Below are 16,736 nucleotides of genomic sequence, written 5' to 3' on the forward strand. Positions count from 1 at the left end.
AAAAAAAGAAATATTAGACAAGGGAGTGGTGGAAGGAATGACCTGGATTCACATCCCCGTTTGGTCAGCACTCTGCAGGAAGTGGATTGGGTGGGGCTGAAGCTCTGAGTAGCAGCAGTGGTTTTTGGGGTGCATCAGTCAGCTCTCAGGTGTACTGACATCATCAGCTCATCATACTGTCTAACATACATCAACCTGTGATGACCCAGAACACTTTTGTAGCGAGTAAGTCCCCAGCAAAGTAGATTATTTGTCAGCCATGCTACAATAAACTTTGTGCAGTTATGGAACAGCAGGATAATTAATTTAACATTGCCTTCTAAGGGGGCTAAAATGCTGCCTTTGTGCCCATGTGAAAGGAATAAGGGGTTGTTCACAAAATCCTCTTTGCTTTATGTAATTCCCAGGATTGTTTAGTGAGGGGCTTTGTCCTGAGCTTTTATTCTTTGAAGCAGTGTGAAACATTGAAAACAGGAGGGTTTTTGTTTTAGCAGACATGGAAGGGCAGCTGCAAAACCAAAATTACGTTTCAGAATTCTGTATATACAGAGCAATATTTATAGACTCCTAAAATCACAGAGTGGCTTGGCTTGGAAGAGACCTTAATGCTCATCTCATTCCAATGCCCTGCCATGGGACACCTTCCACTGTCCCAGGTTGCTTCAAGCCCCATAAAACCTGGCCTTGAGCACCTCCAGGGATGGGGCAGCCACAGCTTGTCTGGGCAGATTTCACTGAGTTCCCTGTGTTTGCTCTCCCCAGTCCTGCGTTCATGGATGAGTATGAGAAGATTGAGAAGCAGCTGGAGAAGCAGTACAGTACTTACCTAGAAAAGTTCCGAAATCTGACCTACATGGAGCAGCTCCTGGATGATCAGCGACGGACAGAGCAGGAGATGTTCGAGGTAGGACAGTTTGGAAATGCTCAGCAGGACTGTGCAGCTTCTTCATCCCTGTGAAGCAGTTTCCCATCAAGTCTCTCTTTCCACAAGCACTGTCTCTGTAGATATTTTTTCACCTTATACCTGAAATCAGTTCTAGCTCTCTGTTCCAGTTCTTCACCATATCCTTGCCCCCGATTGAAAAAAGTCTTTAGTTAAATCATAATCTCAAAGTGAAGCCTAAAATCTGATTTATCCCTTCTGTTCAAATGCCACTGAGACTTCACAGCCGAAGGAGAAATGCTTTAAAGTGAGCTACCTGAAACTGTTTATGAATTCAAGTGCAGAACTTTGTTAATGAGTTGGTGCTCAGCTCTTCAGGGGATTTTTGTTAAAAGATAATAAGACAAAGAAAAAGCCTTTGTCATTCATGGCTGTGCTGTGATTAGAATATGGAGAGCACACTTTATTTTTCTTTTTTCTCCTTCTTTCTGTGAGACTCCTGGGACTCTACCCATATGGTTTGGCTTGTGGTTTCCTAGGATAAGCAGGGAACAATGCTTCAGCCTAATGCAGAATTAAAGAGTACAAAAACTGGTGACAAAAAGATGCTGTTTTGCTTTGCACATTTCTATCAGTTATACCTAAAAATACTTGGAATATATAAAGGATGAGATTCTGCCCATCTCTTTGTGTTCAGGAGTACAGTGACTCAGGCAGCCATGAGCGCTTTGCTGCAGAAGCTGTGGCTTTGGTAGGGGAGGAGGGGTATGTGTGGCTCTCTTTGAGGCAGTTATTCAGAAGTGCTGGAGTCCAGACTGGGATTTGAAGTCTTTATGAGATGTCAGTCCTCAAAATCAAACTCTGGGACTTGGAGACTGAAAGAGGGTGAAGAATTTCATCCAGAGAAGGCTCTGGGGAAACTTCAGAGCAGTCTCCAGGGCCTAAAGGGGCTCCAGGAGAGCTGGAGAGGGACTTGGGACAAGGGATGGAGGGACAGGACACAGGGAATGGCTTCCCACTGCCAGAGGGCAGGGTTAGATGGGATATTGGGAAGGAATTGTTCCCTGGGAGGGTGGGGAGGCCCTGGCACAGGGTGCCCAGAGGAGCTGTGGCTGTCCCTGGATCCCTGGAAGTGTCCAAGGCCAGGCTGGATGGGGCTTGGAGCAGCCTGGGATGGTGGGAGGTGTCCCTGAACGTGGCAGGAGGTGGAGTGAGATGAGCTTTAAGTTCCCTCCAAACCATTCCATGATTCTCATCTGGGTCCCAACTAAACCAAGAGACTTGCTGGTGCACTCCTACTTCCCAACCAATGAGGGGATGCACTGTTTAATAAATTTTGGATTAATCTCTGGCCAACCTGGAACACAGGGATGTGTCTGTCACTTCTTTCAGTGGTGCTTCCACTTTGGCTACTTCATGGTGAAGCAAAACTGTGAGTTACTACATTCTTTAAAAAAAAGGACACAGTTTGCTCCAAAACAATGCTTTGCATGTTGTTCTACAGTTTATAATCTTGTGTCATTTTCAGCATCAACAGGGGAAAAAATAACAAGGATAATTACATTTAATCTATTTTAAAACACACTCATTCCAGCTGTCAGAAACACTGAAAATTATGTTGATTTTTTCCCCAACCCTGATTTGTCTTTTGTTCCACCAAACAAATCTTAATTAACTTCTGCAGTAGCAGCATGAGGCAATTCTTTTATCATTGCTGTGTATTTGCTAAAGAGCTTGCCAGCAAAAAGCATCAGGAATTTAATTAGATTAATCCAGCACTCCCTGTGCTGTTCTGAGCTCTGGTTCCTGCACCCCTCTCCTTGACTTAGTTCATGTTTTTAGGAGTTTTTGTTCTGATTGAGAGCCTGATTCTGTTGCTGAATAATGAGATTTGTGCTGCAGTTGGACTCAAGAGTGGTTGGGTATCCACAGCCACCAACCTGGGCCTGAGTGCAGCTCCTAATTAGCAAAGTGATTTAAAGATTTTAATTAAGTGCCACTAAGCAGTTGAGGCATTCCAGCCCCTCCAGAGCTGGTGGTTGTGTACATTTTTAAGGTGTTTTTTTCCTTGCTGTGGGTGTGCAGCCCTGTGTGACTCCTGGTGTTGCCCTGAGCCTCCTGATCCTTTGCCTGTGTCAGGCACAGGGAGCAGTGGTTGGAGTGTGATCAGTGGGAGGCTCCTGCCAGGCACTGGGCTGAGAAATCTGTGTTAAAGGAGCTGACAGGCTCGCGCTGAGTCTGAGCCCAGCAGTTAATTGGTGATGAAGTAGCTCCTGCTGAGCACCTGCCTCTCTGATGTGGGAGCCCATTGACATATATGAAGAATACAGATGATTTGGCCGTTATCACCTGAAGTCCACACATGGCTCGTCTTCAGAGTGGGTTTCTCACGTTTACTGACATCTGTCATGCACTGCTTACTCGTGGATCCACGGGATTTAAACAAGGGCCTTTTGTCTTTGCAGTTTCCTTCCCCTTCTTTACCTCTTTTATTATCCTCCTGTTCCTTTGTGCCGTTCATGGAATTAATCCATCTTCCTGCAGTTCTGTGCCAAGGCAGGGAGTTATGAGCCATGTCTCCTCAAAGATTCAGTCTTATTTTTCTGCTTTGTGAAAAGATTCATCACAGTTAATTCATTTTTACCTCATCTCTAAGATGGAATAGTTTTGGGTGTTTAGACACAGAAGCTATCAGAACTTTGGCTGTCCTAAAAAACCCCGATTTTCAGGGGTTTTTCAGATTTGAGGGTTGAAATTCTCTCTGGATTATAAATGAATGCCTCTCTTTTAAAGGACAACACAGACTAATACAGTTCAGAAAGGTGGTTTTGGAATTAGCTTATGTAACGCCAGGATAACTTGGCAATTTCCTTCAGCATTTGCCCTTTCCCTGGAGAGAATGTGCTTATTCCTTCTTGTGCTCCTCAGAGGACACCCCAGAAGTACTTTCCTCTTCAGCTGCTTTCTCCTAAGGTATTTTCAGACTGTTTTTGTGCTGTTAGTGTGTAATTTCAGCTGAGGAACGCCATGAAGTGGTGGACACAGGGATGAGGATGTTCTTAGCCACTCAGTCTTTATCTTTGGCTTGGGATTACTTAAACTGCTTTTCTTTTCATCATGATGGAGTTTCCAAGGGCATGTAGTGATAGAACGAGGGAGAATGGCTTTAAACTGAAGGAGGAGAGGTTTAGATTGGATACTAAGAAGGAATCCTTCTTTGTGAGGGTGGGGAGGCCCTGGCACAGGGTGCCCAGAGGAGCTGTGGCTGCCCCTTGATCCCTGGAAGTGTTCCAGGACAGGTTGGATGGGGCTTAAAGCATCCTGAGATGGTGGGAGGTGTCCCTGCCCATGGCAGGGGGTGGAATGAGATGAGATTTGTGGTTCCTTCCAAGCAAAACCATTCCATGATCGATTCTATGGATTATCAGTAAGCAGTCCTTCATGATTAATTATGCAATTCCAAACAAACAGACTGGGTTGTGACTTACCCTTTGCTACCTACCCTCCCTAAGTAAAATTCTTTTTTCATTAAACTCTTTTTTATCAGAGCTTCTGAATATGCACATAATAATAAATAGGGATATCTGAGTTCTGCTCCACTATGAGGGACCCCTTGGTTCTGTGCTTTCTGCACTGAACTGTCCTTCTTAAGTACTAAATTCAACATTGCCACAATGATAGCTGTTTGCTGCAATAGCCAGCGCAAGGTTAACATGAAAAGCAGCTGGTTACAGTCTTTAATCTTCTAACTAATGTGCATTTGAATTATGACTGCTTTAAACATTTTGCAGGTGCCAGGAGAGCACTCCTGGTCCAGCATTGCTGAATTGTGTGGAATATCAGATGTAAAAGTAAGCCCAGGCTGCTGAATTGTTGGTTATTTCTATTTTGGTCTTCAGTTCAGTGTACAAGGGTGACAGTATTGGTGCACTGAGACACAGAAACCAGCGGGGAAATGTGGAAGAAATTAAAGGAGGGAGAAGGGAATGCACAGAAAAAGAAGGGGCAGTGGAGCGTAGGAGAAAAGGACAAAAGAAATTATTGGCTGAGAAATGATGATCGCAGAAAGGAGAAGCTGGAGATAGAAGGTGGGAGGGCGTGTGGAGAGTGCATTAGGGAAGATGAAAAGGTTCTGTGTGCATTCATTCCACTGAAATAAAATTCTGCACTCCCCTGCCAGTACCATGGCAACTGCCCTGAGGCAGGTCATGCCTGCCTGCTCCTGGGGCTCTGTTGATACTCTCTCCCATTAAAGCTGTGAGAGAACTTTCTGGGAAATGCAAACAATTGAATCAGTTCAATTGATCTCAGTCAGATCAACTCAGTGCTCAAAGATCCATGTTTTCCTAGGGATTATCTGAATATCTGATGTGCCAGGTGGGTGACAAACTTGCCTTAGGATCCCAGATTTGGGGCCATTTGACTCACAGCTTCAAGTTCTTCATGTCTGACACACTCCAGAGCTCATTTTATCACAAAGCTACAGATCACACAAGAAATTATTGAATCCCAAATCACTTACAGGCTTTTCTGAGCAATGCAACAATTCATATTGTGCCTCCAGCAGCTCCTGAAGGGTAAAGAGGTTCCTTGTGCCTCAAGACTTGGTGCTGTGGTTGGATATGAAACCCCTGTAAAGGTTGCTCAGTCTGATTCTTTCTTGCTGCTGTTATAAATCTGGGCTAATTCTTTTACAAATTAAACACTCTGCAGTTGGGGAAGGAACACAGAGAGGATCAGCTGAGTTTTGCAGCCAGGTGAGTTTGTCATGACAGCAGCTGTTTCTGTGAAGGGTGAGATGTAACAGCTCTCACTGACAGCATGGCTGGAAATCCATGGACGACTGTCACAAGGAGAAATCACAACTGTCTTATTTCGAATTAATTCAGTCCTTTACTTGTCTCACTGAATTTCTTGTGCAGTGACTCCAGTGGAGAAGAGCATGAGAACAATCTCTAGTGCGTTCCAAAGTGCTGCCTTGTAGGTTTAACATCTCCTCTTTATCCAGCTTCATATGGGAAGAAGATGAACGAGTGTGTGGTTCATAGCATGGTCTTCCTGCCTTCCCTGCATTATCCTTTTGAATATTCACAAAGACTTTACATGTGTGAAATATGTAACAGAAATCACTTGAAATTCACTCAGAATAGGAGACAATCAGATTACTTGAAACAACACTGATCAAGAAGATCAATTTCTATTTTCCCCCAGAGATCAACATTTAAATCATTGAGGAACATTTAAACAGGGGATTGAAAGAAAAGCTAAAATAACTCCTAATTTAGGACTGATGTTTATTGCTCTGCACCAAATGACATAAGCAGGTAGGGTTAAAATGATGTATAGGAAATTGAGGTTTATGCTCTACTGCAGGTACTTAGTGAGGAAAAGGAGCTGTGAGAGTGGCATTTTGATTTGCATAAACATGCATAATCTCATCAGGTGCAAAACAGTGAGGTCTGAGTCTTTAAATAGGAAAATAATTCTCCATTTTCTGGCTGCTAGAGAGCAATTCCTAGTTGAGTTCTGTGAGATGTGAAGGTGGAACACTGCATGTGTGGAAGGTGGCCCTCTGAGTTAAATGTCCTGGCAGAAGCCTTGGCAGGAGCAGTCACTGCCCTGTGTAGTCCTTGCCTTCTTCTCCCAGAGCTCTGGGATCCTTTGGAGAGGATTCTGATGTTGGGATAATCCACGAACCCAGCTCTCCATTTCAGCAGCTTTGCAGCAGGGTCAAACATCAGGACCAAGGAAAGGTAAGAAATCTCAGGACAAACTGCACACCTTTTCTGCCTGGGGACTGGGATCATATTTATTTTGCTGGAAATCCAGTTCCATTCCCTTTTGGACTTAACTTGAACATGATGTAGTTCCAAAACCAGTAGAAACCTCCATTGTAGGACACTACATTGTGAGATTCTCCTGGTTTTTTTTTGAATTTGCTTACCTGGAGAGCTGTGAGTCTGAGTCTCCTCCTCAGACTTTGTTCCATCCTGGAGAGGACTGAGGAGGAGCCTGCTCTGTCAAGCAGAGTCTTAGTCCCCTTGGCAGTGCCACATTCCCTGGAAACACCTGCTGGTGGCCACCTTCTCCTGGGACACTTCAGAGAGTGCATCCTACATCTCACTTCCTGCTCAGCCACCAGGGTGTTTACACCAACAGCTCCAGTTTCTTAATCCATAGAGTAAACTGGAGTGGAGCTCTCCTGTGTCCCTGCTGTTCCATGGAGAAGAGCAGAGCTGTGGAAACCAGAGGAGCAGGATGTGTAATGTGAAACCTATTGCTGGTTGCCCAGAAATGATTTCCCTGCTCTTTTGTGTTAAAGAATCCAAGCCTGGTGCATGAGCAGTCCTAGAAGCAATGCTTGTCACCCTCTTGCTGAAGAAGTTTGTCTGCATCATTATTCACCTGCACTTCCTTCTTCTTCAGCCCCCCACAAGGAGATGTTTGAAAATAGTTTTATTCCAGTCATCTTAGGAGTAGGCAGAGCATTGTCCTGGGGAGCAGGAAGTAGGAGTGCAAATGTGTTCAGGTTGGAGAATTGGTAAAAAAACAGGTCTAGGATTCCTGTGCCTGGGCTCTGAGAGGAGTTAGAGAGAGGCTTGATGGTGCTGCCCCCTTCCTGTGGGTGGGACATCAGGAATAAACTGGAGTGTGCATTATCCCCATTGAAGAGGCTCTTGCTCTGAGAAATTGGGGCTGTAGTGAGCTAATTGATCTCAAGATAGGAGGCAGCAGAGTCCATTATCAGTTCCTGGAACCCTCAGGTTCACCAAGAACAGCTGCCCTTTGATGTGGTAAACACTCTCCTTGAAAAGCCAGAGTAATCCTGACCCCCTTGGAACACTTGAGCTTTGTGCCACAGGCAGAGGAGAGTTCAGGAGTTGGGGTATGTCAGGGATGAGGCAGTGACTGCTCTGTGGTGCTGAACAAGACACTGCTGTGCCTCCTAACTTCCAATCAGTGTTAATTTGGACGATGATTTCTTCAGGCACTGCAGACTGACCCCGGGTTTGCACTGCAGACTTGTACCTTAATTCAAATAAATCACACATCCAAACAGTACCACTTGTAAGCTCACTACAATAAAGATGTAATCCGTGATGGGAATGTTCAGTGAGCTGTTATCGAGTCATTAAAATTCATTCCTTCCACAAAAGGAAATAGAAAAATGGAGAGTTGTTGTTAGGGGAAATTTGCATTCTATGTAATACTGAATACAGAGCACATCTGATCCACAGGATAAAGTCCATCCTCTATCATGTTATTTTAGGTAGTAGTGCTTTTGTCTGTATTACTGCTGACTTGAAGTTTCTAGTATGAAAGGATTTTGCCTGGAAAATTCTGGGCAGAAAATGTTAGTTTGGATCTTTTTTAAACTCCTTTCCTTGGTTCCATTTAGATTTCTCTCAGTGCTGGCAGACGATTTAAAGGCCTGTGCCCTGCACTGGTCTCATACAGCCTCTGCCAGTGTCTTCCCAATCCTTCTGTCTCCTGTGTCTGCACAGTCCTCCTGAGCTGTGCCCTGCCATGGACAGTCACACAGATCCTCAGTGGAGAGCTCAGTGCTGTTTCTTTGGATGTTCTGCTCCCTTGGCTCTGACCTGTGGCTCCTGGATGGGTCAGGAGTATTTCTGACATCACAGAATGGTTTGGGTTGGGAGGGACCTTAAAGCTCCTTCAGGGCCATGGGCAAAGGACACCTTCACCAGCCCAGGGTGCTCCAACCCCCTCCAGCCTGGCCTTGAAACCAGCACAGCAGAGAAGTATTTGAGGTGGAAAGTTTTGAGTTGGGCTTTGTTTGTTGTCTTCTGGGATTTTTTGAATAGAAAACCAGTCAACCAAATAAATCACTTTTATTCCTGCTGTCTTGGTCACTGACTGACAGATTCATTCTATTCCAAGCAAGGTCAGCTGTGGGATCAGACTTCATCCAGTGCACTCCTCAAAGCTTCCAAGGACAAAGACTGTGCAGCCTCTTTGGGCCAGCTGTGCACTGTTTGATCATTGCAAGAGAAAACAAGAAAAAACATGGACTGTGCACAGTAAAATGTGCAGCAACCTGTGCAAAGAGGTTTTCTGTTCCGTCAAAAGTCACTCCAGAATCGTGCCAGAGGGAGAATAACTCATTTACTGTGTGAGGATATGAGGGGAGAGCTTAGAGAGAGGCAAAGAGAGTTCACACACAGCATGAGCAGGGCACCCAGGTCAGCAAACACATCCCACAGGGTGAGAGCAAACAATTACCAAGCTGCCATTCCTCTCCCTGGATAATCTTCTGTTGAGTTCCCAGAGGGAAGGTGTTGATGTCCAGGTTATGGAGTGTGCTGTTCTCTTCCAACTCCGGTTCATCTGTGGTATTACAGTGCTGGGTCTGGATGAAGTCAGAGCTTGCCAGGTAATTGTGGGAGCTTTAGGAAGAAATGTGTGAGAAATGTTAAACCAATCTGATTTTAAAACAGTTGCCGTGGGTTGGTTTTGAATGTGCTTCACTGTCCGGCTCTGTGCAGCCTGAGCTGGTGTCATTGAGAGCTGCATTGGTGTAAATCAGTCAAAATCTCATCTTTTCCTGCCCCTGCCTTCTGCTATTCATGTGAGGGTTCCTCTGGAGACCTTTCCCACACATCCCTGATGGAAGTTCTCCGTCCTAAAGACTTTCCCCCAAAGCAAAGCCATCAAAGCTGGCAATAGGACAAAGAGAAATGGCCTCAAGCTGTGCCAGAGGAGGTTCGGGTTGGATATCAAGGAAAATCTCTTCACAGAAAGGCATTGGGAGATGCAGTGGTGGAGTCAGCATCCTTGGAAGCATTCAGAAAACAAGTGGATGTGGCACTTGGGGACATGGTTGACAAAAAAAACCCCTTGATCTCAGAAGTCTTTTCCAACCTTAACGGTTCTCTGATTCTGTGAAAGCCCATGCTAGGTTTCTTTACTCTGATAGCTTTCCTTGATGAAATACTGCCCCCACATTAGAAAGCATTTGTGCTTTTCCCCTAATTTTCTTGATGGCATGAAAGAAATCAACACATTTGTCCTTGAAAAAATAAACCTTTCAAGGAACTTCCAAGGTGTTTTTGTGACTCTTCTTGATGAAAGTGCCCTTCAGTAGGTATCTAACAGGTCTAATTGATTCTTTTGATAAATGTGAGCACTGGAGCTGGTGTGCCAGAATTTATTAGGAGACACCACATTTCTGTAATCCCTGTGGGATCACAACTGTGCACATTCTGAGTCCTCCTGGTTTGTTTCCTACAATGGATGTACTCATGTTCAGGCACATGAGGTGGGATCCCACTTGTTTTGCCTTCACAAGGAGCATTCCAGAGCCTGCTCACAGTGCCCTGTTTCTTGTCAGGATCATCATCATCATTCCCTGCCAGACCTCATTCACAGCCCTGCTCACAGCTCAGCAAGCCTGATGATGAAGGTTCTTCTGCCCCACTGTTTTAGGTGGATCTCATCTCTGTCCCACCATTCCTCAGCAGAATAAAAAGGAGCAAACCCTGCAGTATTGCAGTCAGGTCTAGTCAAACATAACCACAACCATTTTCCCATTCTGAGTGTGGATTTTGGGGAAGGTATTTAACAGTAGTGCAGCAGTCAGGAAACATCATCTCTGCTCTTAAAGAGCAGCTCCAGGTGGGTTGGTACCTCCTGTTTCCATGAACTTTAGTCCCTTTCACACTGGCCTTGGCAGATTTCCTGTCATTGAGAGTTGTCACATTCTCATCAGGCTCCTGATTTCTCCTCATCCTTTTATCTCCCTCCTGCTGAATGAGTGCCACTCTCATATCAAAACCAGCTGCCTCAGAGTAGCAGGAGCTGATTCCAGGTGCTTTGTTCTGTGACAAAGCAGAGCAGCTGCCCAGCTGAAGTCAAGGTGAGCTGAGCCCTTCAATCCAGCAGCAAATTGGTTTCCTTCCTCCAAGGGAAGCTCCAGAGCAGTGGGAGCGCTGTGAATCACCCCAGTAAAAAACAGGAGGAAACATTGTTTTCCCTTGCTATGATGAAAACATTAGACAGAGAGAAGTTTCTGGTCTTGGGAGAGTGAGAGCAAAAGGAATCGCTTAGGCAGAAATTGAAATGCTTGATCCAAATGCAAAAAGTCAGTGAACTCCAGTTGTTGTCCTGTGCTTTCGTACTTATTCCCTTCCTATTTCATCCACTCCTTTCCCTTCCCTTTCTGTTTAGTGGTAATTGTGTCTGCCAGCTGGCTGCAGGGCATAAATTCTTTGTATTCAAAATCCTGCTGGTGTTTGAAAAAAAAACAACTTTGAAGGTAGCTACAATCTTAAAAAAAAAAAAAAAGCTGAGCTGTTTTAAATGGTCACATACTGCATCATTTTTATTCTTCCTGGTTTTGAGCTGTCAGACTTGCTGCTTTGCAATCTGCGGGGGCAGAGTTGTCTTCAGTCTCATGATTTCTCATGAATTCCAGCTTGATGGAATTTATGGTTTAAACCAGAACTCAGGAACATGAGGTACATCATAAAGGACTGGGATGAGGGACTGGCAGTCCAGTCAGTCATGTGGCTTAACCAAATCCTGGATCTTGAGGCAAACACTGAGTCAGTGGCAGAGCAAGTTGTCTGTGGGTCTCCTGCTGGGGGATGTTTTCTGTGGCCTCTGTTAAAAAACAAAATCACTCCTACCACCCCTCCCACCCCAGAGCCTGCACACTGGAACTCAAAACTATTTTACTTGTGCAGAGACCAACAGATCAGATCATATTGAAACATTCTGACACAATTTATTGCAAAGACTTGCATAGGTATTAGGTGGAAAATCATGTGCTTTGCCAGTTGAAGAAGATTGAGATACAGAGTGTCTGTATTGTCTCATTCCAGCTCCAGTCTACAAAAAACATTTATCTCGTGTGCTGGACAGGTAACATTTCTGTAACAACAGAAAAGGGGCATGAAAAAAGCCCAGTTGATTGTAAACATAGGTGAAAATTATATTGATTTAGAAGCTTTTGTGTGTCACCAGGAGGGCTCTGCAGTTCCTGTGCTCCTGTGTGGGCTCTCTCAGCAGCCAAGGCCCTGCATGGAGAGCGGGGACATTGCTGGTGACTAAGGACACCTGAGCCCTAGTGCTGAGGGCAGGGACAGGTCATTAGCAGTGAAAAGTCCCTCTGCACTCTTTGAACACACAGCCAGTGGAACAGGTTGCCCAGGCAGGTTGATCAGTTGATCTCTCCCTTGTAGATTTTTAGGACCCAATAAGCTCCAGCCCTGAGTGCTGGGATCTGATCCCATTGCTGGTCCTGCTTGGAGCAGGAGGTTGGGCTGGGACTTTGGAAGATCCCTTTGGAGGCGGGGTTATTCAGTGGGTCTCAGTGTCAGCCCTGCCTTGCTGCCCTCAGCTGTTGGCAAAAATTACTCCTTTGGGCAGATTTACACCCAGGAGAAGCTTCATAATGTATGAGGCAGAGAAGAAGAATTTCCATCTATCTGCCCCTAAAGCAGGATTTTCAGCCCCAGTGATCCCTGGTACCCTAAAAGCCCTGGGAGCCTCTGAAGAGGCAGGTTGGTTTGGATTTGGTGTTAATTGGATTCCCCAGTGGGAGCTGACCCTTCATTTGAATAAAGGTAATTTATAGAGGATGATCCAGAGGGTGTTTGCCTGCTGCAGCTCCTGCTCTTTGGTTGCTGGAGAGACTGAACAGCGGCTTAAATAGTGGCTCCTTCCTATCCTAAGGCACTCAGGCTGTTCCCTGTGAGAGCTGCACCAGCACAAGGTTTTGAAAATCTCTGTTTTCAGGGAGGTGTCACCCTGCCACTGCAGGGGAAATGTGACACTTGAGCAGCCCCTGGGCCCTGGTACAACCCCGTGTGCTGAAAGAGCACCTGCAGCATTCCAGTCCATCACCCCCAGCTCCTGTGCCCTGTCACAGCTCAGAGCCCTGCTCACACACAGGAGCCCAGCCTCAAACAGAAGAACAGCTCTGGTGAGCACGGGCTGGGCTTTGCTGAGCTGCCATAAATCCCATCTGCTGAGGTGGTGTCACCATGGAAGGTGGGAGCTGCTCAGGCCCAAAAATGCAGCTTTGATGATTGCAGGTGTTCAAAACCTTTAAAAACATGAAGTGATAAATTCTGTTTACTTTCTAGATTTTTGAATTGCCATTCCTTCTGTCCCCTCTTTGAAGATGTCACTTGTTAAGGACAGTAATCAGCAGTTCACTGATGCTCTCCTGGTTCTGACTGGTTTGGAGCTGCCCTTTTAAAACGTTTTCTGTTGCTGCAGTTTTGATGAGCTTCTGCAGGATGTGGCAGTGATGGAGCCAGGGGCTGCTTTGGAAGGGAGGATGCACAGGCTCAGCAGGTCCCTTGGGCTGACAGTGCCATTTGACCAGCCATGCATCAAGTTATTCAAAACCTAAACCAGCAGAAAAACAACATTTTTCCTGCCAATTAAGTGTCTAGGCTGGCTTGCAATGAGATCAGCTGAGCTGCTGGCAGCAGCACAGGTGAAAGGCTGGAGGAAAGGGGGAAAAGTGGCTCATCTGTATGGGTAAACATTCTTTTAGCCTTCATTTCTCTTGTCGTTTAAGTTCATAAACCTCCATCTGCTGTTTTCCCCATGGGTGCAGCACCTTATCCTCCAGTCAGGACCTTGTGTAGGCACACGCTGAGCTGCAGTGGAGAATTAATTTGCCTAGCTTAATTTTGTTTGGATAAATTAGTTTGCAGCAGGTTCCTTTTGTGTCACTGCACAAGTGCTTTTCCTGGAGCTGGAGAGGGGAAGGAGCTCAGGGAAGCAGGGCAGGGGAGCTGCTTATTTGTCTAAATTGGAATTGCCAGCTTCAGCTGTCGTGGTGTGTGCCTGGAATTGCAGTGCCAGGCAGTGATTATGTCCGTGCTGATTATTTCACTGCTCTGTGAACATTCTCAACGTGCTTCCTGGGCTTATGAAGTTGTCCCCATGACATTTGGGAAATGTCCTTTCCTTTTTATCCTGGTTTTTCCTTTCTTTGCCGTATGCACTGTGTGGGCTGCAGCAGGCAATGGGGTTGGGATCGAGGTGGGGGATGGATCCCTCCTGTATCCATTTGTCCCAGGGACAGAACAGGGCAGAGGCTGCCTTGGGAATGGGGCCAGAGGCTTATTTAAATCACTGACCCTATTTAAACCTTAGAGTTTGCTGGTAGGAAGAGGTAAAGAAAAAAATACAGCAGTTGTGAGGCTCAGTGAGGAAATATTGGGACTCTGTGATGCAGAGGGAGGCCTTGGATGGCCTTGGAATGACCAAAGGAAACACTGTTAGCTGAGACCTCTGAAAATGCCACAGGTCCACACATGTTTCAATTTTCATCATTTTTGAAAAAGCTTTGCTGGCGCTGAGGGGGTGGAGAGTGTTAATCGTGAAGAAGGAATTCATAAAGAGGAGCAGTTTCCTCTACAGGGTATTTCAAATGTTCTGAATCTACATGAAATGAATTAAAAAAACATGCTTGTGTGTTTCTCTTGCTTGTTTTTTGCAGGAATTAACTTCTCCCTGCAGAACTCACCCTCAGTTTGCAGATTTCAGTAGTCCTGTTGATGCAATTTGCTGCTGGAGGGTCTCATTCCTTGGGATTTGGCATCCTGACCTTTCTGCTTTATCCCCCTGGGTGCTGTCACAGTTTTGCAGGATTCTTCCTTTGGTCCCAAGGCTCCATTAGCAACATTCCTGTCTCTGTTAGCACTGAGAGTTTGTAGAGCAGCCAGTTTGTGTGATTGTCCAAAGCAGATTTTTGGATCAGGATTTATTTCCTTGAGAGAGGCATTGAGGCGTGTTTTTCACCAGTACAGGTGACACATCATTTCCACTTGGGAACATCTTCCCTGCAAGCTTTTCCAGCAGGAATTTAAATTCCCAGGACAGATATTTATGACAAATTGTGTTGGGCCATTCCAGTCTGTCCACAGGCCTCTGTTTCCAGCAACTTCCTCATGTGCTGGGTGGGCCTTGGAGATTCCTTTCTCAGCTTCCATTCTTATGGAAACACATTTCCACATGAAAGTGGAAACAGCTCATGCTCCATTCCACATTTCTTGCTCTTCTTACTTTCTCTGTCCCATGGATATTCCTGAATCCATGTTTCCTTCCCACAAGTGCACTGTAAGTGTGGAGGTCCAATCACATCAGAACAACTGGTGGTGTTAATTATAATCATACTTTGCATAGAAAACTCAAAGGCTCAGAAAAATCTTATTTCAATCCACAGTTAATTAGCTTTCCTGTGCCTGACTGGAATTGAAGAGACTAATCTTAGCAAAATCTGTGGCTAAATCTTCTATCAGCTGTTACCACCTGTTCATATTGTGGGTTCTGGCTGTGCCTGATTCTGTGCATACATATCTTACCATGTTTAGTTGGCTCTTCACCATTAGCATTACCCAAATTTAAGCTAAATGTCATTAAAAATGGGCTAGAAAGGTCCTATTCTGTGACTTTTTAGTGTCACTTTCATTCGGTTGGTTCTCCTTTGCACCAGAGTGGTATAATAAATGCATGGCTGTACTTTTCCAGCTCATTGATAGGGTTGTTTGCTCCAGTTTTGTTTGCATGTTTGGAAAGGTGTGGATTTTTTCTGCTTTGGATGTGTGTTAGGAAGTGCAGTCATTTCACAACCCAGTTGTGGTGTTTAATGGACTGTTGGCTGAAAACAACTATCAAAACCTGCATTTCAAAGCGACAACAGTTATATTCTGTGGGATGAAGACAAATAAACTAATTTTCCATGGGATAAGTGATGTTTCACCCAGTGGAGATGGAACATTGAATTTCAGTGCACTGGTTGACCTGGGCTTTCTATCCTGACCCTCACAAAGTAAGCAGGAGCTCCATGTTTCAAATCAGACCTATTTTTCCATAAAACATCCTCAGTGCTGACATTTTCTAGTCCCATTCTACCTGGTGCAGCTTTCCCAAGGCAGCTCTTTTCTCCTCTTGCAGGAAGCAGCCAACATGTTACGTCTTATTCAGAACAGGCTGAAGGAGGAGGAGCAGCACCTGCTGAAGAGTGGAGGTGAGTGGGATTTCCTTCACCTCTTGGAGTAGCAGAGGAGTTGCTAAGTGCTGGCTACTCCATGTGTAAGTGTTCACTTCCAGGGGAATGTGGGGTGATGACAGGGGTAGAACAAGTGGAGTCATGACAGCTTTAAAGGACAGCAGTGAAATGTTCTGGGAATGTTCCTCCTGGAATGTTCCTCTGGGAATGTTCCCCTGCCTTGCCCCTTTCACCTGCAGAGCTGAAGAGTGACCACAGTCAGGCACTGAATGCTGGGCAATCCCAGAGCAGATTTAGGCTTCATTTTACTGTTCCCAACCCCTGCCTGGGGACACAGACTTGTCCCAGCACCAGGGGACTGCTGGCTTGAGAGCAGCCTTGGACAGAGGATTCTTCTCAGCCAAATGCTTCTTGGAGGTGAGTAGTCTTGCTGGTTTGTGCCTCATCACACACATGCTGGGGTGTCCTGCAAAACCAGAGTGTCCTTTGTGTCCCAAATTTCTGTCCTCACCACCTCCTGAGGACAGAGTTTGGTTCTGTGTTCAGAATGATTCCTTATGACACAGATCAGAACTTTCCCCGATGGAACTTACAGCTTAAAATCCTCTCTAATATCATCAATCTTCTCAACAGGATTCACATTTGCCTCCCTGCATTTGTGATTTTAGTATACCTGCAAAATGGGAATGGAGTTAAAATTTGAGACATTTTTTATTTTTTTCCTAAATGACTTCTTAATTAATTAGGATCAGAAGGGAATTAACGACCTCTTGAGACTCTGTAGAAAGCTCACAAACCAGATACTGCTCCTTTTGAGGCATAACTTCCATCATGAACTACCCCTGTGAATTTAATATT

The 16,736-nt window shown here is 45.3% G+C and overlaps 1 protein-coding gene across 2 annotated transcripts in view; it reads left to right on the forward strand.

Moving 5' to 3' along the window:
• The window catches only part of CLUAP1 (clusterin associated protein 1), a 53,654-nt gene that overhangs the window by 19,398 nt on the left and 17,520 nt on the right, over window positions 1–16,736 (forward strand). For both annotated transcript variants that reach the window (XM_066330094.1, XM_066330095.1), the window contains exons 8-9: window positions 763–904; window positions 15,824–15,896. In XM_066330094.1, the coding sequence (XP_066186191.1) occupies window positions 763–904; window positions 15,824–15,896 (215 nt within the window). The remainder of the gene's footprint in view (window positions 1–762; window positions 905–15,823; window positions 15,897–16,736) is intronic.

This window comes from Sylvia atricapilla, chromosome 15 (genome assembly GCF_009819655.1).
Source record: "Sylvia atricapilla isolate bSylAtr1 chromosome 15, bSylAtr1.pri, whole genome shotgun sequence".
NCBI lineage: Eukaryota > Metazoa > Chordata > Aves > Passeriformes > Sylviidae > Sylvia > Sylvia atricapilla.